This window comes from Strigops habroptila, chromosome 12 (genome assembly GCF_004027225.2).
Source record: "Strigops habroptila isolate Jane chromosome 12, bStrHab1.2.pri, whole genome shotgun sequence".
NCBI classification, from domain to species: Eukaryota; Metazoa; Chordata; class Aves; order Psittaciformes; family Psittacidae; genus Strigops; species Strigops habroptila.
The window spans coordinates 13972385-13996246 of NC_044288.2; the positions used below are offsets into that span (position 1 = coordinate 13972385).

The 23862-nt window shown below is 46.0% G+C and overlaps 1 protein-coding gene across 4 annotated transcripts in view; it reads left to right on the forward strand.

Annotated features, from left to right (window-relative positions):
• Positions 1-521: 521 nt before the first annotated feature.
• Positions 522-23862, forward strand: part of GRIA1 (glutamate ionotropic receptor AMPA type subunit 1) — a 121876-nt gene continuing 98535 nt past the window's right edge. The window contains exons 1-2 of one of the 4 annotated variants that reach the window (XM_030504316.1): positions 522-826; positions 2951-3088. In XM_030504316.1, coding sequence (XP_030360176.1) covers positions 745-826; positions 2951-3088 — 220 coding nt within the window. In that variant the 5' untranslated portion in view covers positions 522-744. The remainder of the gene's footprint in view (positions 827-2950; positions 3089-23862) is intronic. The other 3 variants (XM_030504317.1, XM_030504315.1, XM_030504318.1) reach the window with 3 other exon arrangements.

Below are 23862 nucleotides of genomic sequence, written 5' to 3' on the forward strand. Positions count from 1 at the left end.
TCTCTGGCAGTGTTCAAGGCCAGGTTGGACACAGGGGCTTGGAGCAACCTAGTCTGGTGGAAGGTGTCCCTGCCTGTGGCAAGGAGTTGGAACTATATCTTCTTTAAGGTCCCTTCCAACCCAAACCATTTTATGATGATTTTATGAACCCCTTTGTTATCCTAGTGAGCCAGGCTGTAGAGACTGATCTGTTCAACTCCTGGATCTAGGGGTGAGAGCTCAGGTTGGGAAGCGATGGATTCGAGGCAGAGGAGTTTAAGCCCTTTCTCTAGAGGAGTTTGCCACCTACTGATACGCAGGTTCCTTCTAGCTCGTGCCAAGAGAAGTTGAGGGGGAAAGCCGGGAATTGAGGGGTAGGTGGGAATTGCCCTTAGAGCCCTGAGGAGAATAGCCGGAGTGAGGAGGGAGGGGGGGAGGATGCGGTACCCAGCTGTAGCTCCCACTGGGAGAAGGGGAATGAGCTGGGTGGAAGCGCCTGGCGTGTGCGTGCGCGTGTGTTGTGTGTGGCGGGGGAGGGCTGTGGATGAGGAGCGGGCTCTCTTTCTTCCTCCCGGGGCTCAGTTGATCCTGCTGCCAGGCGGTGTCGAGCAGCAGCCTCAGCGCTGGATTCCGGGCGGGGGTGAAGCGCAGCCCCGAAGGCGCCGCGAAGGGGAGGCGGGAGAGGCGGCTAAAGAGAGCGGAGCGGGGGGAAAATCAAATCTATGCTTGGAACTGGGCTTCTTTTTCGCCAATGCAAAAGGGAATATGCAGCACATTTTTGCCTTCTTCTGCACCAGTTTCCTAGGGGCGGTGTTAGGGGCCAATTTCCCCAACAATATCCAGATAGGTGAGTGCAGGGCGCGGGGGAGAGATGTTTCCCGGCCAGTGGGTAGGGGTGGAGAGGGGGCGGTGGGGGGGGGAAACTGACCCGTTCCTTTGCTTGTAAAAGCAAAATTGTGTCTCTATGTGTGTGAGAGCGCGAGGGGGTGAACAACCGGGGCTGGATTTGTGCGTTGGTACCAGCTTTGCAAAAGCAGAGATGTATCAATTTGGCTTTGGGGGGATGGGAAGATTGGGAATAAATGCCTGCATACACACCAACACCGACGGAGAAAAAGTGCCTCTGAAATGGAGGAAGCACGAGAAATTTAGCTCGTTTCTTGCTCGGAGAAATGCCTGGGCTGCCATTGTGCGTTGCTGCATTTGCAAAATCAGCGGTTGCATTATACATTTTGGTGAGGATGCTCTCATCTGTAGGTAACTGGGACGAGAGGTAACAAACAGGCGCTCTGTGTTGTTGTTGCTAAAGAATAAGGGCAGAGCTATTGGAGGAAGATTTTTGCATTGAAGTCTCCTTTTATTTCATGCTACTTGTTTCCCTGGCGCACCAGCAGTGCCTGTTTGATTCCTTTCTCCCTTGCTGTAACTTCTCAGTGCTCCTCTGCCTCCCTCCCCACGTTTATTATTACTCTCCCATTGATCTTTACGGATGATGGTTTGCAACCTAGTCCCAAATTCTCTTCCCTCGCATGCCGGTTTTCTTTCCCGCCTCCCTTGTTTTTGCAATGCCAATCAATTGCTAATCCACCAAGTTCAGGCAACTCCTGCCCGAGTCCAGCTGCACAATCAGTGCTTTTATTGCTGTTGCTGCTGCATCCTTGCCTCCCTCCCTTCCTGCCTCCCCTTTACCCCAAATTTGTGCAACATCCCAGATTTCTTTTTTTTCCCCTTTCAACAAATGTAGGTTTTAATAGCTTAACTCGGCTACGAGCATCTTACTCCTCTGACACGCATGATTAGGCTGGGGAGGGGGAGGAATGGGGGAGGCGAGAGGATGTTCATGCACAAATAGCCCTTTCCACACAAGGTGACGTCCTCTGTACTAAAGATGTGCAAAGTGCCGTTGATAGCAGGTCCTTGCACATTTATTTCTTCCCCAAGCCCTGGAGGGTGGGCTTTGACGCTTTCTGCTGCTTTATTTTAATTCTACCTTGTTGCTAAGTGCTTTGTTTCCCTACTTGTAAAATGTCAATAACAGTGCTGCCTTTAAATGCATATAGATTACAAGACAGCCTGAATTTAATAGCATTTTCTGGTGGCTGTGAAGGGCTCTGCTGCAAGCCAAGTTTCCTGCTGGGGAAGCAGAGGGAAACTTTTCCTAGGGCCGGGTTATCGCCGCACTTTGTTCCAGGTCCATGAGGGGAGAAAGGGTCTGAGCCTGCCTCCAGCCTGGTCCCAGTTCCTATCCTATAATTCATCTTGTGATGCTGGGCTTGCCTGTACTTCAGCTCAGATCGATCCCTTTGAGAGTCAAGCTTTTGATTCCCTGTCCTCTTTGAGTTTGGCCACTGTCTCCTGTTAAATGCAGGGTTTTTCCATGCAGCACATTTGCAGTAGCAGCAGCTGTATGGCCATGGGTTCCACATTGCTCTGGCATCCTGTCCCCATCCACCCCAGCGCTGTGCCTATTGAGCCAGGCTCTGACAGTCTGCCCCATACCCCGCAGTCCCATAGTGTGGGGAAACCCCTGCACCTTTCTGGAGCAAACCCCTCCTTTTAGTCAGGAGGGTTTAAACGGAGCCTCATTACAAGTGAGGGGAGGATGAAGGAAGATTCCTCCTTTAGAAAACGTAACATTGACAGTGCTTCTATTTCTATTCCTTTAAAGAGGAGGTTGAGCCAGACCCTGTGGTTCATCCCGACCCCACAGGCTGCTGGGCCCAGGGATCCATCAGGGTTCCTAAATGTGATCCAGGCATTGCATAATGTTGCTGGAAAGGTTTTCTGCGCTTAGTCTGTCCACAGCAGGCACAAACCTCTGGGTCTTGTGTGCTGGAGGATTTCGAGTGTAGAGGCAATCACAGGGCTCGGGAGCTGTAGCCTCTTCTCGCAGGAATATTTTAGACTGAAGAGGTTGCTGAAATGGGTGTCTTTAAGACCTTTCTTCTTCTTGTTCTGTTTTTCTCCCCAGGGGGGTTATTTCCTAATCAACAGTCCCAGGAACATGCGGCTTTTAGGTTTGCGTTGTCTCAGCTCACGGAACCCCCTAAACTCCTTCCCCAGATTGACATTGTGAACATCAGTGACAGCTTTGAAATGACATACACCTGTAAGTAGTGGCATTTGCTGTGCTTCTTCTTACTTTGGCTTCTTTATTCCTGACTTTATTTTCGTGTCTGAAATACGGAACATCTTGCTGAAGACGTGCAACTTGACTTTAGGGTCCATGCAAGAAAACCCCAAACAGAAGGGCAAAGGATTCCTGAATCACTTTGGTGTGTGCTAAGACACAGGGGTGAGGTAGCGCTGCCATTATTCAGCATGTCTTACATTTTCTTTTTTGTTGCTTCCAAAGTGATATAAACCCCTCAACAATTAATTTCCTCTTGTTTTTCTAACCTCTGCCCAGCTCATTATGTTGAGGTTTCATTCCCTTATTTCCTATAGCCGTGATGTACAACAAAGACACCCCTTTCCACCCACAGGGTGTGCAGAAGTCTCTGTTTTGTGTGAACTTCTTCCTCAGCCCCAGTTTAGCCATCTGTCCTTGTAACTTAAGAAAGACCTAGCAGAAAACAGCAGCTTGGTGCAAGTAGAGTCTGGATCCACAATAAAGGGCATGTCTAATAATGAGAGAGAGGTAAGAAAGTTCTAGTTTCACAAATCAGCAAAATCATTTGCTCTAAAAACAAGTATTAGAGACTGAATTTGCACCACAGAATTGATTCTAGGATGTATGTGCACCCTGCTAAAGCACAGCACGTTACCTGTGCTGTTCATGTTATACAATATAGCCAGGAAAACTAAAAACTGCCAAGATTGGCAGGAATAAAAAAGGACCAGGAGGGAACCAGAGGAAAACAGAACCTGTAGTACAGCCCTGTGGTTGCGTTAGGGGCTGGTGCAGTGTTTGCTTCCCTTGTAACAAGCGGTTTGGTGCTGTGCACGAGGGGCTCGCACCGCCAGGATGTGATGCACAGAGGATTTCTCAGTTTGACCTGGTGTCAGACACTGATTTCACTCTCTGAGCCTGGGTGTGTGTATGAGGGCATCCAGGAGAGATTGGAGGAACCTTCCTCATTGTAAAGCCTGTTGGATTTGTTGTTGGCTCACGTCTATCATATCCTTTTTGATTCATCAAAACATCCTCTCTGCAGTTTAGTCATGTGGAGAGTGAGGTAGAGGTGGACACAAACTGTTCTCTGCACTAAGAAATACGTGGAAGGGAAAAGTGCTTCCCTGCAAACAGAAGCAGGAATGTACAGGAGGAGAATTAATAAGGCTCTTTGAAGAAAAAAAAAAAAGAAGTTGTGATTTTTTTTCTGTTGGAGGGTTTGCAAATACAAGATTACAGGAATTTCCTGGCCAGTGTGACATAGAAGAGAGAAGTAAGTTTGGCCACTCTTTCATTGGAGTGTCTAATGACCCATCTAAAGATTTTCTATTTTCCTTAATATCGCTCATTTGCCAGCTACAAGGTTTCCATCATGGAAGAGCAACTATTTCAGCTCAATCCAATGGCACTTCCTTGGCAGGAGAACTAGACAAATAGAACTAAAAAGGCAGACCTTGTATCTATCAAGGGAAAGCATCACCCTCCTGGGGTAGAGTTGCTGACTGTGGCTGAGGATGAACTATTTCAGTGCTGATAGCAGGAAGAAAGCAGAAACTGCAAGAATATCACTAGAATAAATTCTCCATCTGTGCATAGTTTTCTCTCCCTCTCCATGCCTGCCACTAATGGTTTTGTTTACAGCACTAGCGTTGATAGCAAGACCACGATACTAGTTATTCTTCAGGAATCTGTCATTAGTACCATGGGGGCGGCGGTGGTCTCACCAAAGCTGAATGGAAGCAAGACAGCCTCTCAAAGGATGTTATATTTGAGCTCTATGTAGGGCACATTGTCCTAGATCAGACCAGCAGAGCACTCTGCACAGCCCAACTTCGCTTGTCCTCATTTTTCTTTTCTTATAATTAAAAACTTCCTAAGTCCTGCCAGACTATGGAAGGCAGCATTTGTTTTGTAAGCACTAAAGGTGTTGTTCCGTGTACCTTAGAGGGGATAAAAACCCAACCCAAAAACCCCCAGGCCATTAGGAGACCTGGTTTTAGTACTACAGGCTGCAATGAAACTTTTGCCAGGAATTATCTCCTTCCTCATCTTCCAGCAAATTCTGGCTGCCAAGACGAGATATCAGCAGAAAGATCTGTTTATTTACAGAGAATAAAAACCCTGCCCATGCAGTGGTCGTTATCTTCTGAGAAAAGACTGACCATGCTACTGGTTAAAAGTACCAGGTTTTGTTCCCATGGAGATAGAGAACACAGCATTTCCTTGTCACTGGCATTACCTGTTTCTCTGACGGTGAAGTCAAGAGTGTTTGGACCCTGTAAACCTGGAGTGCCCCTATCAGGGTCTCTAAAAGGACGTCTGAGGAAGACTAGTGCATCCCAGCCCCATAGCTAGCATCCATCCTTGTGTGCTAAATGTCATCCTTATGGCATCCTTATGGCAGCAGCATCAGTAGAAATAGAGGAAGTATATTGAAAATCAGTGGTGATGGCAGAAGTAAAAAACCTTGTTGGGCAGCTTGTGAGGCAGTGATGAAGTGGCAGGGTGAACTGCAGCAAAATGACAGCACCCTGTCTAAGGAGATCGTATGCAAAACGTATCTCAGCATCAACTGTGACACTGTCTACCTCTGACACCTATCTGCTTGCCAGTTAGGATGAGCAAGCTCTGGTGTGACAGCAGGTGAATTTGCAGTATGAGATGCCCCTATTTGTGCACTGGTGACAGTGATAGGGAACTGTTAATGATGTGCTAGTGATGATTGTCAATTGGTAACAATAATACCCATGAAAGTGATAAGTCTATAAACTATCAGGAGGATGCTGTTGTTGCTGGGCTGTTACTGTGACAGCCCAGCAATAACTTTTGCATTTCTGTTGCTTTCAGTTATGGACTTTCTATCATTATATAGTGATTGTGAATACCTCTATGTGGGTCAGCTGTTGATTTATGGGTCCTGTGGCCCCTGTGCATAACGTGTCAGTAAACGATGATTTTAAGCAAACCATAATCATTAAGAAAGAAAAAATAGTAGCTACAGCGTGTGGTTACCTCATATTTCGTGTGTGTGATTGATGCTAATATTGTTGCATTGCTGAAACATGAGCACATTTCCACACCTGAAATATCTTCCTGAATTCATTCCATCCCAGAGAGTAGATGGTAATGAACAGGCTCTGTGTTCACAGCTGGGTGCGTGCTGTGGCTTACCCAGATGAAAATACACATACCCGCTGCTTTGAGGGTTCTTAACTAAGGGAGACCCAATATTTTTGTGCCATTTCTTTGAAGGCCAAGGCAATTGTTCAGGGGGAAGGTGAATTTAGAGTCCGTCAGCAGAAGTGTATAGCGGTGCCAGGTGACTGTAAGGGGTAAAATGACAGTGTGGTGTAGCTGAAAGGTTTGCCTAGTGACGTGGCAGAGCAAAATCCTTCTGATCAGCTTTAAAGACATGTTCACAGGTTCTGCCTTCAGCCATGATTGGAAAAGAGCTTTACGGTCTCGAAATAGTCACTATCAAACTCTGCCTTGCTGGGTTTTGCTGTGACTTACTGCGTGCAGAGCAGGGCAGACCTGACGTGGCAGAGTTGATGCTGCAGGTCAGAGCTGAAGCGTGCCTCTGTGCCTGATGCAAGGTCACAGGAGGTCTGAAGCTTAGGGGAGAGAGCTGCAAATTCCTATCCCTGGGAAGTCTGAACTGGGCACAAGCATCGTGTCCTGTTGGCAGCAAAGGGGTGAGACGTTGCTTACTTGAGACAACCAGTGCTGAGAATAGTTTTTCTCTTATTCTTTATCTCAGCCTCCATTCGTGCATGTGTAACGCACATCCCCATCCTGTGCATAGCCCAGCTCCTTGGGGAATATGAGTTGCTTCAGCCACAGCTCTATAGCTTTATTTAATTTGTGGTGCAGAGAATCCTGCTTTTGGCCTCTGCTGGAGTCCCCAGGTGAGCCCCAGCAGCGTCAGGCAGATGGTGGTGGTTGCTCTCACTGCCCAGGGAAGACGATGGCTCAGCGTCAGACTTCTCTGTCAGTGACCTGGGGGACATGCCTGGTTGAGCAAGAGGTGAATCACCAGCTTGGTAAATGTGTCCCTGCAAAACTCGGGCCACTTTGCAGGGGTGACCAGTGACCAAAAATAACCCTCTGTCCAGAACTGCGCCCTGTGGCTTTGCTGATGCAGCCATCAGCTTTTGTGTGCTTAGGTGTTGGGCTACTGAGAAGGGACCTTCAGGAGCTGCATACTTGAAACAGAGAGGTCTGCAGAGGACAGCAGCAGGATTTTGCAGCTGCAAGAAAACTTATAAAGAGACTGAAAACCAGTGAATTATTTCTCTCTCTCCTCCCATGTATACACAGCTACAGTTACTGTGGGGTCCTCAGAATGCGTACAGGCTGTGGGTGCTGTTAGAATATCAACAGTTGAATCTGTTCTGCATATTAGAAAATGAACACGTAGTTTGGAATCTGTTCATATTTTATGAAGTCCTCACAGCACCAATTAGAGAGGGATTTGTAGCAATCACTCATTCTGTGGTTATGTTCTTATCAATAGCAAGCTTAGATCCAGATCAGCTATGAAATTAAGTATTTCTTTTTCTTCTTGGATATTATGTATATAGATAGAGTATTTCTGGAGATTGCTTTTTATCTCGTAAATTACCTCTCAGAGACAGGAAGGAATAGGCAAACATTTGAATGTTCTCAAATGAGGATCTAAATTTGGCTTAATTAAACCATTATTGCATGTTGAATTTAAAGGAAGCTTCTTTGTTGACAAACATACGATGGTCGCCATTTCTTAGAAAGGTGTTGCAGTAATTATTCCAGCAGCAATCAATTAAAATGCAATTTTTATAATTAAACTTCCACAGTCTAAATAAGCCCTGTAATAGTATGTAATTGTTGTGGTGTTGGTAGACTTGTTTTTATTTTAGCAGTGTCAGAAATCTTGTCTAAGTGCTTTGGGATTTTTTTTCCCCTGCAGAGCTCAGGATGCTAGCTATGACTATTTAATGTCAGTTAAGCCAGCAGACACATGGATTTAATGATCAGATGCAGCCTGATTAATATAACATAGTTATTACAAGGAAATACATCTCCTTAGATTTTCGTAATAGGAAAAGATGTGTTGCAGGCAGATGAATCACAGAGCATCAATTCACGTTAGATCAAATTGAGGTTAAGGATGCTCAATTTCTGGCAGGGATGGGCTGTAGCTTTTCTAGTAAGTCCATGCTTGTTTTGTGAGATGCCAGCACCCCACAGAGTCAGGTCCAGCCCTAAGGAGGGTGCTGATGGGTAAAATCCTGCCAAACAGGAGGGAGCAGGTCCTGGGGGTGACACCAACCTTTTGAGTCCAAGGTCTCTACGGGGGCTCTGGGTCCTTGGCACTCACAGCCACCACTGGAGAAGGTGGGAGCTTGACCCATATGCTTTCCCCAAGAAGGAAAAGCATTTAAAACATGACTGCTGAGCCATTTCCTCAGCTAGGGCTGCCAGGGCAGGGCGGGTTGTCTGTTTGCCTTCACGGTCTTGGGCCCAGAGAGCCTTGGTTGAACATGGGCCAATGTAATCAGCAGGGACACTGATGCGGCTCCGCTGTCATTTGGCATAGGCAGCCCTGCCAAGAGGCTGGCAGTGCACATCAGGAATGGGTTTCCCCTGATCTTCTGTGTCCATTTCTCTCCAGAAGGCATGGGGGCACTTATTCTTTGCATGGCTATTTTCATGTATTTAATTTTTTATCCTGGGCTATGGGACAGTTGCCTGCAGATAAAAACTGATATGACACAATTAGGAAAAATCAGAGGAGGAATTAGGAACTTCACATCTGCAGATCTATCTGCTCATCTGGAAAGGATCCCGAGTACTTGTTGGTGACAACCAAAAAAGAGAGTGAAGAAGTAAAATTTGGGCTCTGCAGCAGGAAGAGAGAAGGGATTTGAGAAACAGTGAGCAGCAGAGACCAGACCTGTCCATTGTGTGACAGTCACAGTTTTCACTCACAGCTTATCCTTCCGTCTCTAAAAATAAAGTTTTTTCATGTGATAGGGATCCTACTAAGCCAGAAATACATGGGCTTTATTTTTTGGCATATTTAGCAAGATGAAAGTGGAAATCTTCATGTGGCTGCAAGGAAGGCAGTGTGGGGAAGCTCACTGTTCCTTACCAAAACTGTAGTGGGAATTTTAGATATATATGTTTACATTTCCCCTAATAGGGTTAGGGCCCCAAAGGCAATAGCTCTCTGCCAGTAGAAATGGAAACAGTCCTGGTTAGCTTCAGTAACACGTGGAGCTCAGAGCAAACACAAAATCAACATGCTCCTTAAAGAGGTAATAAGTCAGGGAGACTTTAATATTCTGCAGATCCAAATTCTCCGGGGTGCGGTATTAACACAAGTCTGAAGACAAAGATGCATTTATTTCAATGGCATCCTTTTAAAGAGAGGCAGGTTTTTACTTCTCTGCATTTAGTTGTGTAGAATTGAAACAGGGTAATGTTTTTCCCAGAGAAAAGTGCTTTCTGGTAGAGCATGGGGTGCCCTCTGGGAATACCTGCGGAAAGCAGGTATTGGGCAAGATGCAGAAGAGGGGTTGAACTGAGCCATTAGAAATCTGCCATTATCTCAGCAAAAAAATCCAGTTCAAAATAATACCAAATGATTAGAATAATAACAGCATGCTCTCCAGCAGAAGCTGTTCCCTGCTCACCTGCTGAACTGATCGCTCATTAGCTTACACAGTAATGAGTCTCTAGTTGATTTTCTCACACTGCCCTTTAGCAGCCAGACCTGGTTGTTCCCTTTGGGACATTCTTAAAAACACTAAACACCACACCAGCACAAAAGGACAAAAAAACCCTCCAACAATGTTGATTTCTGGTATTAACACATATTGATTATTTTCCCTATTGTCTGTAAACCACACCCTTGTCAGTCCTCATCCAGGGTTGCAGTTCAGGAGGCGACACACTTATGCACCACAGGAGTGATTGATCCCTTGAGGAAGTAGTAGTAATCAGCAATGGAGAGGCGAGTAACAGCTACAAATTGCTGTATCTTGGCTTCTTCAAGAGGGTCTTTTCATTCTTGGATTTTATTTGTTTTTGACAGAGTGGAGGAGTGCAGAAGAAAACAACTGATGTCTGAGATTGAGATGTAGCATACAATTGATGGCAGGATTCTCATGTGAATATATCATATGTGCCTGCATTTCTATGCTATAGGAGTCTGGGCTTTGATGTAACAAGCGAGGTCCTGTAACTGTGCTAATAGAGAGGAAGTGGGAGGGAGATGAAAGGTTGCGGGCTGGAGGATCGCAGGAGAGATACAGAAGCAGCTGTAGGTAATCTGTTTGCAGTACGGAAGGATCTCACATGGAAGGGGAGGGCTATTTCTCACCTCCCCACCCTCCCAAATGCTTTGCTTTGATCTTTGCTAGAGGTAAGCTTCAATGAGCAAAAGACATCAGTGACTACACTGATTCAGCTGTGTTTTTTCTCCTGCTGGCCTGCCAATATTCTCTGGGTGCCTCAAGCCTTGTTAGCTTTCCTTCCACACACAGCACCTACATCCCATACAATGTGATGCATGAGAAGGAGGATGGTGTTGCTGTTCTGACAGGTGAACAGCATAAAAAATTACCAGCAGGCACTGGAGTTTGTGGGGAGAGCCCAGGCAAGTCCAGCAGAGAGCACACAGGGACAGAGGATTCAGAAATGCTGGGTCAGGAGCGGTGCTTGGAGACCCATTATGGGAAAGAGGACAGGCACCAGTGCTAGAGGGGCTGTAGACATGATGAAGCTGGAATTTTCCCTTTTCTCTCTTTTTAGCCTTTAGCAAAGCCAGAGGAGATTTTGCTTTCTAGGGGCTCTGCCACCTCCTGCCCAACTATAAGCTGGAGCCTGCTGGTGTCATCCATCTGTCCAGCACCGCAGCTTAGCTCGCTCCTGGCCCCCCTCTTCCTTGGTGCAACTGCTGCAAAGCCAAACCTGGGTGCCTAGGAGCAGGGAATCCTCTGCATGGGGTGGTTATTGCAGACTGCCAGCATGTGCAACACAGTCTTCAGCCCTCTTGCTCCTGCCACAGTCCCAGCATGCCTTTGTCCTTTACCTTCAGTCATCCTGTGCAGCATGATGTCTTGCATCCTTATTGCATGATGTGCACGTACCTTTTATACATGGCTTATTGCATGATGCACGTAAGCAGGTGACTGTGTGTTGGCCCTGGGATGGGACTGTTTGGCCAGGGAAAAGGGAGACAACAAATGCTGGGAAGCAGACCACAGTGGGGTGAAGGTTAATTGGAAAGGAGACTCTTGGAGCACACATGGCAGATGAGTGTCACCCTGGGGGTGACTGATGGGTGTCTAGCACGGACCCAGATCAGCGGGGAAATGGGGGCAGGTCTGGGCTCCCAGCACTGTGGAGAGCTGAAGCAACCACTGGAGCCAAGGCTAAGAAAGAGGCCTGGCCTGCAGGGAGTTCAGGAGAAATGTCTTTGTGCAGAAGGTGATTAATGTCTTTAATGAACTACCAAGGGAAGTAATAGAAGAGGCTGAGGGGACGTTGCTGTTACAGGCAAGGCTGAGGAAGCGAGCTGAGGCACAGCCCATGCAGCAATGCTGTTTCCAGTTCACTGTCCCAGAAAAACAGTCGGGCACAGCAGCTGTCCCTAGTCCTGGGCAAAGGCAGAGCTGAGTGCATTTCACAGATTTAGTCAGAATTAATTCAGCCTTCCCGCCTGTCCTGGTTCTGGGGTCTTCTCTGCTCTGCTCATCATGACTGTGCTAATGAAAACCCACCTCAAGATGTGGGGATGGTAACTGAGGAGCCCCTGTCTTCGTTGTGGGGACAGCAAAGGGGGAGGCTTTGGGGAGAGAAGAGCCTCGCTGGAGGCTGGGACCTGGATTAGCCTAATCTGACAGGCATTGAGAGTCATTGCTTGTTTGGGAACCCATGAGAAATGTGTGAATAAAGCCAGGAAGACTTCTAACATTGAGTCATCTATACCATAACATCTACCACCTTAGCAGCCTTGTGTGCCAGACTCAGCAGAGACCGTGGAGGGAGCAGGCACCTCTCTTGAAGCCACAGAGCCCCATGAGGTCACCCATTCACAGTCACCCACAGATGAAACCAGCTTTTCGTGTTCCCAGTCATGCCTGTGTTTGTGTGCTAATCATTAGGGATGAGTTCACCATGCAGCCCCCAGGAAGGAGGCCAGATAGTTCCTGCATTTCCACTCCTGCTTCCAGCAGAGCAACCACACACCTTCAGAGAGGAGCCCTTCCCAAAAAGCCCATATCACCTTGTTCTGGAGTAACTAGCACTAGTTTGGGGTGTAGACTTGCTCTATCAAAGAGGAAACTCATTGAAGCATTGTCACTGTTTTCATGAGGCTCAGCAGTCACACTGGAGTGGTAAAACCAACATACGGTATCTCATATGGCAGCTGTCAGTTAGAGGCCATTCCCAAACTTCTCTTCTTTGCTTGGGAAACTTTAGACCATCAAAGATTGTTCTCAAGTGAAGTCCTTACATGTGCGCTCAGTACAAATGCTGGATGCCCTGTCCCCTACTGGAACTTTTCCTTCCGCTGCGAAGCGCCAGGTAAAGCGACAGAATTGCATGCTAAAGTCAGTGCTGCTTTGCCAGGTATCTGTGGAGGGACAGAGGAAGAGAGAGGAAAGAAGCAAGCCCAAGCTTGACCCAGGGTGCTTGTGCCATGCTGTAGCAGCATCCTTAAGCAGCAGGTCCTAGTCCTTAAACCATGAAGAAGGGAACTTTTCCCCTCTGACTTTTCTGGCTAAGGATTAGATGCCTTCATCTAAGCTACTCATGAAGGTTACCCCTGTAATCAGCAGTGAGCTCTCCAGTGAGCCATCCTTTTGAACTGTTAGACACCTGTCTCTGTACAGGAGGTATTGCTCTCCAGAGGTGCCTGCTTATCTCCCTGTCGATACGGGAAGCCAAGGTGACAAACTTGGCTTAAAGAGCTTACCGTGAGACCTTGAGCGGTAGGTGAGATGAATCTTACCCCAAACTGTCTGCAGCTGTACCATGTCCTTCTGCTAAATTCCTCAATACTCTGCTGAAGGTGATACCTCTGTGGTACCAAACGTTTTCCTGCTCTCCCTGCGAGCAGCCTGTAAAGGCTTTGACAAAGCAGGCATCACATTGCAAACAGGCAGTTTGCAGTTGTGCTATTCTAATGTATTGCTAAGAAGTGAAGAAAATATATGCTCATGGCATAGAAATTACTCATTTTGGGTTCATCTTTGGTATTTTGGTACAGTACTGCAATGGTACCTCAAGCATTGAGATCTGCTGTCCTGAGACATGCTCTCATCCTCTTGGCCTGTTCTGTTTCTCACTTTTCATGGGCTCACTGCTAGCAATAACGCTTGCAGGGCTCTAGCAGTGATGCCTGGGTTTGCTTTTGCTGTCTTTTCTTTAAGCAAATCTCTTTTTCACCTCTTTCTGTTGATATGCTCCTGGCTGATACTGCTTTTTCCTAAGAGTAGGCTCCGGGGGACCATAGAGTTGGGACCATCAGGGGAGGAATGCCTTCGAATGCTAACTGTAGCATTTTCAAAATAGCACCTGGGGATTTGACTGAGCACTCCCCACTAGCTGTAATGGGAAGAGCACAGTTAAGCCCTGCATGGTGCTGGAACAAATCTTGTGGGCTTTTTTGAGAAAGAAAAAAAACCCAAACCAACAAACTCTTTGGCCTGAAAAAAAAGTAGTAAATTCTAAAGTAGCATCTTTTAACAGCTGAGCCAAATCAGACCCAAAACCATGGATCAAAACACAGCTGAAAATCCTGGGGATCCTCCAAATCTCATCCCATTCTGGTCCTGAGGTCTGATTGCCATTTGACAGCAATCTCAGGGGAGCGTGATAGCAATGTATGTTCAGGTTTCCTGTTCCAAGCATATCTCGGGAAGGAAAGTAAAAGTGTGAATCCAGGCTAGCAACTCAAGCAGAACAACTTTAAAATCACAAAGGGGAAAAAGAAAATCATTCCCCTTGGCTGGCAGGGCTGTGCAGCGGAATCTGGAGCAGTGTCATGGGGGCTGGGGGTGGAGGGAATTGGGGTCAAGATGACTTGAGGTAGAACAGCATTATCTGGTACTGCTGCCTTTGGGGAAGGTGTGTTTGTCTCAGCACTGTCTGTGTGGAGCCTGCAGCCAGAGAAATGAGGTGCATTGCTGTAGGACTACAGGCGCTTATGCATGGTTCGTGTCCAGAGCTTCAGAGGTGTAGCACACTGGGGTGAGATTTACAGTGTTTTTCCTGGCTATCCTTGCCTGCAGCCAAACACAGCAAATTATTCACTTTCAACAACAGCAAATTTACATTAAATAAAGGGCTCCATCAAAAGGAAATTGCACTTGACAGTCTCCCTTTAGCCACTGGAGAGCAGCAAGCAGACAGGCGCAGGAGGCTGCCTTCCCATCCCTCGCTGTCTGCGTGTTCTGTGGTTTTGGCATTGTGAAAATGGGAAGCAGCTGTAAGCCCTTCGGATCACAAATGGATCTGGGAGTCTGCTACCTCAGCTAACAACTCATTTATTATCAGGGAGCAGACAGTTTCCTCTGAGCCAGTGCAATCTATCATTTCTTAAAGAAGCTGCGTGAGATTGAAAGAATTTGCTTTAGGAGTTGGCACCTGGAACCCTGTAATGAGTCCATCTTTGGGAAGAAATCTACTTCCTTTCTGAGATTTCTGTTTCCCAGCTTCAGCTGGAGCAGTCCATGGGTACCACTGCCCAGGGCAGGCAGGGAGAGGGATGTGCAGCAGATGCACTCTTTTCTCTGAGAAGTTTGAAAGCATCCCTCCTCTAAGAAATTCCTTAAAAGACATGAGGGTACATTGCTTCTCTCTCTGTGCCCAAAATACTGATGAAGGGAGAGTTAAGAGGCTATTCCAGCCCCTTGCATGAAACCCTTGTGTGCAACTCCAGGCAGCTTAAGTCTGTCCCGCAATCATCACCCGCTGCTGCCTGGCCTGGATTTCATGCTGTTTCAGCACAGCATAGTGCCTCTTCCTTTGCCATGTCAGCCCATTTGCTCTCCCAAAGTTTGGGGTTACGCAGTGGGAAAGGGAATATAGGGTCATGCTGCAGCCCCAAACACATCCCTGCACACAGAGACTGCACAAAGCAGCTCTGCCAAAGGGCGCTTCTCTGTTGGTTTGCTCAGTGCGCCAGGCAAGGGTCCCCTGAGGTCTCCTGTGCAGGTGTTGAGTGGTTTGATGTGAGCACTCCAAATCCAACCCTCCTTTGCTACACAGAGCAGTGAGGTGATGAATACCCCTGTTAATTATGCCCTTTGCAGCACCTATGAGCTCACACACCAGTGGTTTTGGCTGATGGTATCTCCTGGCTGCTTAAAACCTCAGTCTCCCAACATGTTTCAGGGGGATTTGCTGTCAGAGTCAGGAGGAGAGTTGGTAAGATGTGCTGGTGTGTGTGGGATGCCCTCAGGTGATGGGGCACCATGTCTCTCTGCAGATATTTTTCTCAGTTTTCATATTTAGTTGGTTGATGTGATTTAACCTCTTTTCCTTTAATTTGCACTTATGAATTACTCCAAAGCCAGCATTTGTCTCAATTTTGGTTTGGTTTTTAGACACCTTTTCAGTGTGAAGGGAAACCACAGCTACATGCACTTGCTTCTGCACTATCGATTTCCTGGATTGTGGATTAAACCCTTCCTAAAGAAGGTTCACTTGATTCAAAGGCATTCAGGAAGATATTGTAGTCTGTGATCCCATCGCTGCTGTCTTTACCTTTCCTGCAGATTTTGCCCAGCAACGTTATGCTCCACCCTGATTTTTGCTTGTTCTTCCCTTCCCTGCAGCAGGATTTTCTTCTTGGCTGTTTTGCTCCTGTCTGTGCCTGTAACCATTGCAAGCCCCACACTTAAGATGTCATGACCATATCACGTCTGTCTTGGTTTCTGCTGTTCACCAGTTGCATCTCCCTCATGTCATGAGCTTAGTAAGCTCTCACAACAGCATTTCAGCATTGTATTTGTTTACCAAATATCTGGGGCCCTGATTGTTAGCTTAGGTTTGTAAGTACCCAAAATCAGATCTTTAAAAGCATTTCAGTGTTTACTGTTACCTTCAGGAGCATCACTACCTAAATGTGATGTAGTGTATACTAAGTGATACTAAGTGTCCCTGTGGGTCTGTTTCCAGCATAGTGCAAATAGGATTAATGGATTTTTATTTGTATTTTATTCAAACCATTTTTTAATGACAGAACAAGCCAAAAGCAGGATTATAGCTGAAGGCTTTTTTCCATGGAAGGTGTGCGTTTCTGCTCTTCTCTGTGGTGATGCTGCTGTCTGCTGCAGAACAGGCTCAAGCATCAAATAAACCAGGACGGCTCTATTGGTCTACTTTCCTCCTGCTCATACATGGGTCACCCCGTTCCTGGGTATTTGTCTGCTACAGTTTGGGTGGATAAGGGGAAAGGACAGCTCTGGGTGCTCCCAGAGCACCTGGCTGTGCTGTGGTGGAGGACACAGAGCTTGCATTGTTGCACTCAGCTCCTCCTTTTTGGCTTGGCTTGGCACAGTGCTGTGGGATACCTGTGTGGGAGCTGATCCCCTTCCCCAGGTCCTCATCTGCCCCAGAGAGAGATCTTGCCTTGGGATCATGCATTGTTCTCACACCTTGGTTTTCTGTATTGTCAGAGGAATCTCCTGTTAAGGTCAGATGACTGAGGAGCTCTAATGGCTTCTTTGTGGCATTTCTTTTCTGAAGAAGTGAGAGGAAAAAAGCGTATCCCCAGTGCAAGGGGGTACACTGAGACATCACTGGTAAAAAAAAAAAATAAAAATAAATAAGGTCTTGTGAGAGTACATTGAGGAAAAAAAAAGAGTTGAGTTTTAGGGAAGTTGTAGAATCAGCAACAGTGATAAATGGGAGCTGAAAGCTTGTGGCAAGTGCATTAGAGGCAGCCTCTAACACGTTCTTTAAATCAACATTTGTTGCAGTTTGGCCCCATCCACAGACAGCAGCTAAAGCGTAAAGTGAAATGCCTCCTCTGGTCCTGCGTCCCGTCACTAACCATGTGGCTGTGTATTAGAGAAGGCACCAGCGTGAAAAAGGGCAGAGTCTGAGGTTGTGAGAGAGCAGCATCTGATGCATTGGTCCATGGAGGCTTTTCTGCACGGAATGAAAGACTAATCACTTTTCAGACATGTCCCAAGTTTAACAAAGACTTTGATTTCAAGCCTTAAATGACCCACCTGTGCCTTTGAGACCTTGGCTGTTCCAGTAGGTTTTCTTTCTCTGGGGTTCAAGACTGTGTGTGAAGGGTGGCTTCAGGGGGATGTTACATCTTGGGGGTTTTGGGGATGCTCTCCCATGCTGGCGGCAATTTTTTGCCCCTTTTATTTCAGTGAAACTGGACTGGAGGGAGTGGGAAGGGCTGACATTGATGAGGCACCACTAAAGCCACCCTGGGAATATTTGTAGCCCACTCTGATTCAGCAGCATCCATTGAGCTGCAAAGGGCTGGGTGCTTAGAAGTGGGGGGAAGTGCTTTCTGTGACTGTCAGACTGTTGATAAATAAGTAGAAAGACATGAGTGAGCATTTGCCCATAGGATAGGACATGTCTTTGCATTTCCGGCCTGTTTCACGCTGTCCTCATTTTGCTTAAGCTCATGTTTACATGCTCTTCCTTATGAGTCTGGTCCCCCTCTGGGAGGGTCCACACATTGTTCACAAATGGGGATAGCCGTGTGGTGTGTACCCAGAGGTCTCCCATGTCTGTTGGCACATGAGCAGCAGGGTGTGACATCTGGGAAGTGATGGGGGAACTAATCCTCTTCTGGAAGCACCAGACAGCATATGTGTAGAGGCCATGTAGGTGCTTTGAGTGGGTGAATAGAGACTACCTCTGCACACAGGATCCCTGGGCACATTTTCCCCAAGCAGACTTTGCCACAGAGCAGCCTGGCAAAGTGGAAGTGCCAAGGGGCCATGCTGAGTGGCCACACTCCATATTATTCACCATCTGTTCTCCCATTGCTGTTATGACACCAGGAATATGTCCTTCATGTCGGCAGCATAGGCTCATTCATCTCCGCTCCCCAAGGGACAAGAACATGATTCACCTGCTCGTTGCAGTCTTCATCTTCCTCCCCAGACGTGGTGCTGGGGTTTGGCCCATATGGCCAGCCAGCTTGGCTGCACCCTTCACACCATGCAACCTTGCCAGAGATGGGACAAGCACAGTGCTGGGGATGAAAGCTGACATGACTAAGCCACTTTGGAAGAGGAGGGACTGAACCAGCTTTCCTTCTCCCCTGCTGCCTACATTTAATCTCCCAAAGGGAAGAAATTCACAGAGCTGTATTTAAAATACTAACCCTTGCACAAAGGAGGACGGCTTCTCTTGATTTCACTTTTGTGTAGCACCAGGTGGCCTCGCGGTGGGTGAAACTTTTCCATTCATCTCAGCCAATGTGCCCTCAAATTTCCTTTTTGGTTTTCAAGGACTGAAGAAAGATTATCGATAACTCTAAATTAAGCAAAGCCTTTCTTTTCTAGACCCACTTCCTTAGGAGAAAAAAAGGTGAAAGGCCTTTCTGATCCTCTGCTTATCCGAGCCAAGCCTGTCACCCCACTAGGATTGGGTCTTCATTAGATAAAAGCTAGTGGGCCAAGTGGCTTGTTCTCTCCATGTGTCTTGCAAGCTGCTTCTTCACGTAAGGAAGGCAGTTTGGGGGCACTTCCCTCCCACTACTACCCAAAGTGTTTAACTGGTTGTGACTGGAAACCCACCAGGCCTTTGGGGTTTCCAAGCAGACCATTAACCATCCCTAACCCACACAGAGCCAAGGAGATCTCTTCATGCCTACATTAAAGAAAGTGAAAATCAGTTCCTTTGGGTTTGATTTTTCCCAAGTCAGGACCTTCCATAACCAAAAGACTAGATGCAGCCCAACACAAGTTTCCCAGCAGACCCAAGGCAGATATGTAGGATATATTGCAAATAAGGAAAAATGTACGTTTTCTTTCTTTCTTCCCTGCTAGGATTTAGTAGCAGTGATTGTGGTGAGGCCTGGAGTTTTCCAAGCTGAGCTTGGCAGAGAAAAGCAGAAAATGTCTAACTACTGCAGGAATTATAATTACTGTCTGGCATTTCTGTGGTTTTATCAATGTATGAAGTGAATTGTGTGAGGGCTGTAAATAAATGCTTTCTCCCAGGGTGTCCTCAGTTTGGACCCTGGCACATGCAGGTGTATTTCTTAGAGTGACTCCCTTCTGAGTTGCAATCAATAACAAAAATAACTGTGGGAACAGTAGAATGCACTGAAGTCAATATGCCTGATACAGTGTCCTCATCATCCCTATATGGGAAAACAGCCACTTACTGCCTATAAAATCTTCTATTTTTTGAGGATATTAGAGGTTGCTGGCGGAGGCATTGGCTTTATTTAAATGCCTGAAATATTTATTGAGGACATGCATCCTCTATATTCTCTCATGATAGGATGCCCCAAATCCAGTGACACTATTTAGCTACTTAAACTTCTTCTTTTTTTTCCTTCCCTTCAGCTATGGCCAAATCTCTCTGGATTTAACAGCACAGCAAAGATTTAACAGAAAGTTTAAATGGGAAAAGTATATGAGAGGAGAAATTGTAGGATAAGATTCTGTGCCTGTTAACTGATGGCATTTATAAATTATAGCTGAAGATGTCATATCAGTGGGAACGGAAAACAGCTTAGTGGATTATAAAAATACTCTCTATAAACCATTTTAATGCCTAATTTTTTTTTCTTTAAATCTCTTATGGTAGGTGTCATAAAAATAAATTCTATCAGAAAGGATAAAGATTTTCCCTTGGTAAAGTGGCTAACTGGTGATTAAAGGCTGTCAGGCAGAACAAACTCTTGATTAGGCTGAGGTGCTGTTGGCTAAAGACAGCAGCCTCCCATTTTTGGGGAGGTGAGTTTGTTTGTGGATGAAGTGGATCCAAACCCATAGGGCAAATACCTCTGCAGCAAAATGTTTTCCCATCCCAGTGCAGCTTCTCTCAGCCAGGAAGAGAGGAAGGCTGAGGAGCAAGTGGTGGAGCAGAGCTTGTGGGGCAAGGGCTACATCAGGGACTGTTTTGGGGTAGGATGTGAAGGGAAATCACATAGGGACAGCAGACCAAGAGGGAAGAGCCAGAGCTGCTGGAAACTGAAGCTGTGGATGGGAGATAGGATGATGCAAAAATATATGTGTGGCGAGTCTTGGAAGGAGCCATGAGGTGGTGGTGGACAGAAAGATTCTGGTGTCTGCCAGGCTGCAGTGACTTTGGTTCCACCACTTCTCGAGTATTGAAATTAAAATTAAACTTGTAAGAAAGAGAGCTGCAGCTTTCTTTCAAGAAACATAGTTTCTTGTGGCCAGTATTTGCTGGTATGTGCCATTTCAGAGAGGTTTCCTTGCTCATTTCCGTGGCCCCGGGCACCTTCTGTCCCCTCCCGTGCCTCATTTTGAAAATCACAGCCAATGCTCAATTCTAGGTTGAGATATTTAAGGATGCAATGTTTTGTGGTACATTTCCAAGCTGCTTGCGTAGGAAAGGGTAAATGACCTACCTCTCCCTGTCCCTTCACAGACTAGTTCCCAGGAGGCATTCAAAGGCGCTTATTCTCTCGCTACCTTTGAAGGCTTTGTGTCAGTCTTCCTCATAGATACTTGTACCTTAGGCCTCCTTTGTGTCCTGCCCATATTATTTTTTTCCAGAAGAAGGAATCTGCATGTGCGATAGAAATGGTATTAACTTTCCCAATGTGAGCTCGCAGCAGAACTGTATTTGCAGCATGTCATTGGGGTTGTGTCAGGCTATTTCCACAGGGAGGCAAGATTTAGTTTATGGACTCCAGCTGAGCACCTTACAGCACCAGTGCAGAAAAGGCAATTTACCAAATTAAATTGCACAATATAGGATGTCAAGCAGCCTACTTCTGGGTCCTATTCTCTGCAAGGGACTTTGTCGTGACATGAGCTAAAGGGATGAGTAACAGCCTTCAAATTGAAAGCTTATGAAAAAAATCTCATGCAGAATAATCCAAGGGCAACCCGTACCCAAGTTCCCCAAGCTCCAGTCGAGTTGGGGATGTGTTTTCAGTCACAGAGATGAGCTGTCTTGCCTCTAGGCTTTTTCTGTTCTCTTGTATAAATCAACCAAGGGCTATAAAAGGAATTTGGAAAAAATGTGATTTATCTGGCCCCTTTCCTTCCTTCCTTTACCATCACTTTTTTTCCTGTAGGTGGCACAAGTGTGAGTCTTTTTGTTCATCTTACACCAAAAGTACCCAGAGGGAAAGACATCTTTAGGACACTTGATTCATATATATGTTTTCATGGCAAAATCAAAAGGAAGTAAAGTTGGGAGAGGTCTTCAGATTACAAAGATTTCTTATTTAAAACTGCAGGTATTATTCAGAGACAGCACTGGAATAATGACTTTTCCAATTTTATAGTATTGCTGTATTTGGAGGTTTTGCTAGCAACCTGTTTTCTGTATCAGGTTGTGCTCTGGGAGACCATTTTCATTTTTACAGAGTTTCCAGCCCAACTTTCTTGGAGGCGTGAGTAGACTGTATCCTAAACCTTTACAAACCACACAGCAGCTAAGTAGATTATGCAATTTATTAACACTGTTAAGCCCATCAGGTGTTTATTAAAAATCAGAGCCACTGGCTTTGTCAAGCAGCATTGCTGTGCCCATGTAATATACCAGCAGAGCAGCTCAGAGCAGAGGCTGATTAGGCTTTCAGAACACCTTTTGGCTTGTCATCACTCAATAATAGTTATAAACACACACAGTCTCTTTACTTCCAAACTAATACACACAGTACTCACGATGGTACAAGTTCTTTACTTAACTGCCACATTTTTTTGTCAGTGGCAAGTACAGGCAGTAGCTTGCAAAGTAATTCTTTTCATATACCTTTTGGTGCCTACCATGCCAATGAAAATCTCTTTAATACCTACTTATGGGGAAAGGTTCCGAAACAATTCTCTGGGTTATCCATTTTGGAAGACTGGAAAAAGAAACAAAGCTATATCGTCCAGAACTTGGGTAGGAGTGTTTTTGTTGGGTCTTGGTTTGGGTTTGTTTTTTCTGCTGAGTGCCTGCTGTTCCCGCAAGAAGCATGGCACCAGGTTTTACCACTTATTCACACTGTACGTTAGCATATAGTGGCATTACAAGAGGTTTTCCAAGTGCAGGGAACAGGCGTAGGCAGAGAGTTTATTCACTGGGAGATTTCAGCAAAATGGCAGCATGGGAGCTGGGTTCCCATTGGATGCAATATTCCTTTGCATTGATGAATCTGGTCCTCAATCCTTTGTCATAACTGTACTCAAGGATTATTGCTTATAATTGCTGATATTATCTAAGATTGTCTTACCTGTTATAAACCTCTGAAATGAAATGGTGAAACTACATGGCAGAGAAACTAATAGTCTTTGTTTTAAGAACATTTCGTTTGAATGACTGTCTTAGAAAAGCTCTCCCATAGGACAGCTCCATCATGGGAAATTGACAAGGGATCTGACAAGTCAAATAAATAGTCCATCTGGTAATTAGGTGGCAGCTGGCTGATTGTATTTCTTGATGATAGGAGAAATCTTTTGGGTGGAAAATGGAAAAATCTCACCTAGATGAGGTGAGGAGATTTTAGAGGTGTGAACGCAAATGTCCATCTGTCTCAAGCAAACTAGAACAGAACAAACCACTGATGGTTACTTTTTCTGTCATGACTACAGTAGCACACAGTCAGTCCAGGTACCAGGGTACAATGGCACATACTTGGTTATCAATGGAGAGTGCACTTATTCCAGAGATGTCCAAGTTCAGTTAATGCACCTGAATCCTAAGCAGCACCATGTGCTGCCATTGAAGTCCTGAGCAGCCTTTTGTATATGCTGGTGCAGGTCAGCATGATCTTGCACTACTGGCTCCAAAAGAAGGGCAAAAGCAGGTAATCAAAAAAGGATAACATTCTCCTTGTTAGGGCTTCTAGTGTAGTGGCCTCCAGTTTGATTTATGCTTTAGTGTTAGGGGGGTTTTTTTTATACTCCATGGACAGTTCTCTGTCTGTTTCCTACTTAGAAATGTGTTCTCCATAAATGCTCTAGCAGAAATGATGTCTGCTGGAGTCTGCAGACAGCCTGTACCAAAAAAAAGAAAAGCTCTCAAAAGCATGATCCACATCCTATTCCTTCCTCTCCCCACACACTCATCACTGATTCTTCTCCCAGTGGAGCAATGCTGAAGCTTAAGCTATTGCTTTAAATGTCAGTCATTTAACTACTAGTTATTTTAGCAAATAAGAGTGGGACTGTCTCCCTGGGGTTGACTGAAAATTGGTAAAGGATGGAACAAAAGAAAAGAGAAAGGAAAAGAAAAGAAAATGAGAAGAGAGAGAAAAAAGAACAGGAAGGACAAAAGGAAGCACCAGGCAGAAAGAGTCGTGATGCCAGTGTCTGAGAGACTGAGTCAGAAGAAGGTGTCCCATTAAGATGAATAGGCTGTTTCCCAGTGAGGGGTTCAGGGGACAATTATGAGCCCTTTGTGATGTACCTAAATTACCCAGTCTCGTCCTCATGGCTCCGTTCTGGCTCGGGTCTCTGATTCTCCAGCTGGTGTCAGCAGCAGCTCTGCCACTGTATGTACTTTGCCAGTCCAGTGCCAGCCCATTGGTTTGGAAGGGATCTATCCTCCAAGATGGAGGGATGTTCCTGTGCTTAGGAGATGACAAAAGATGC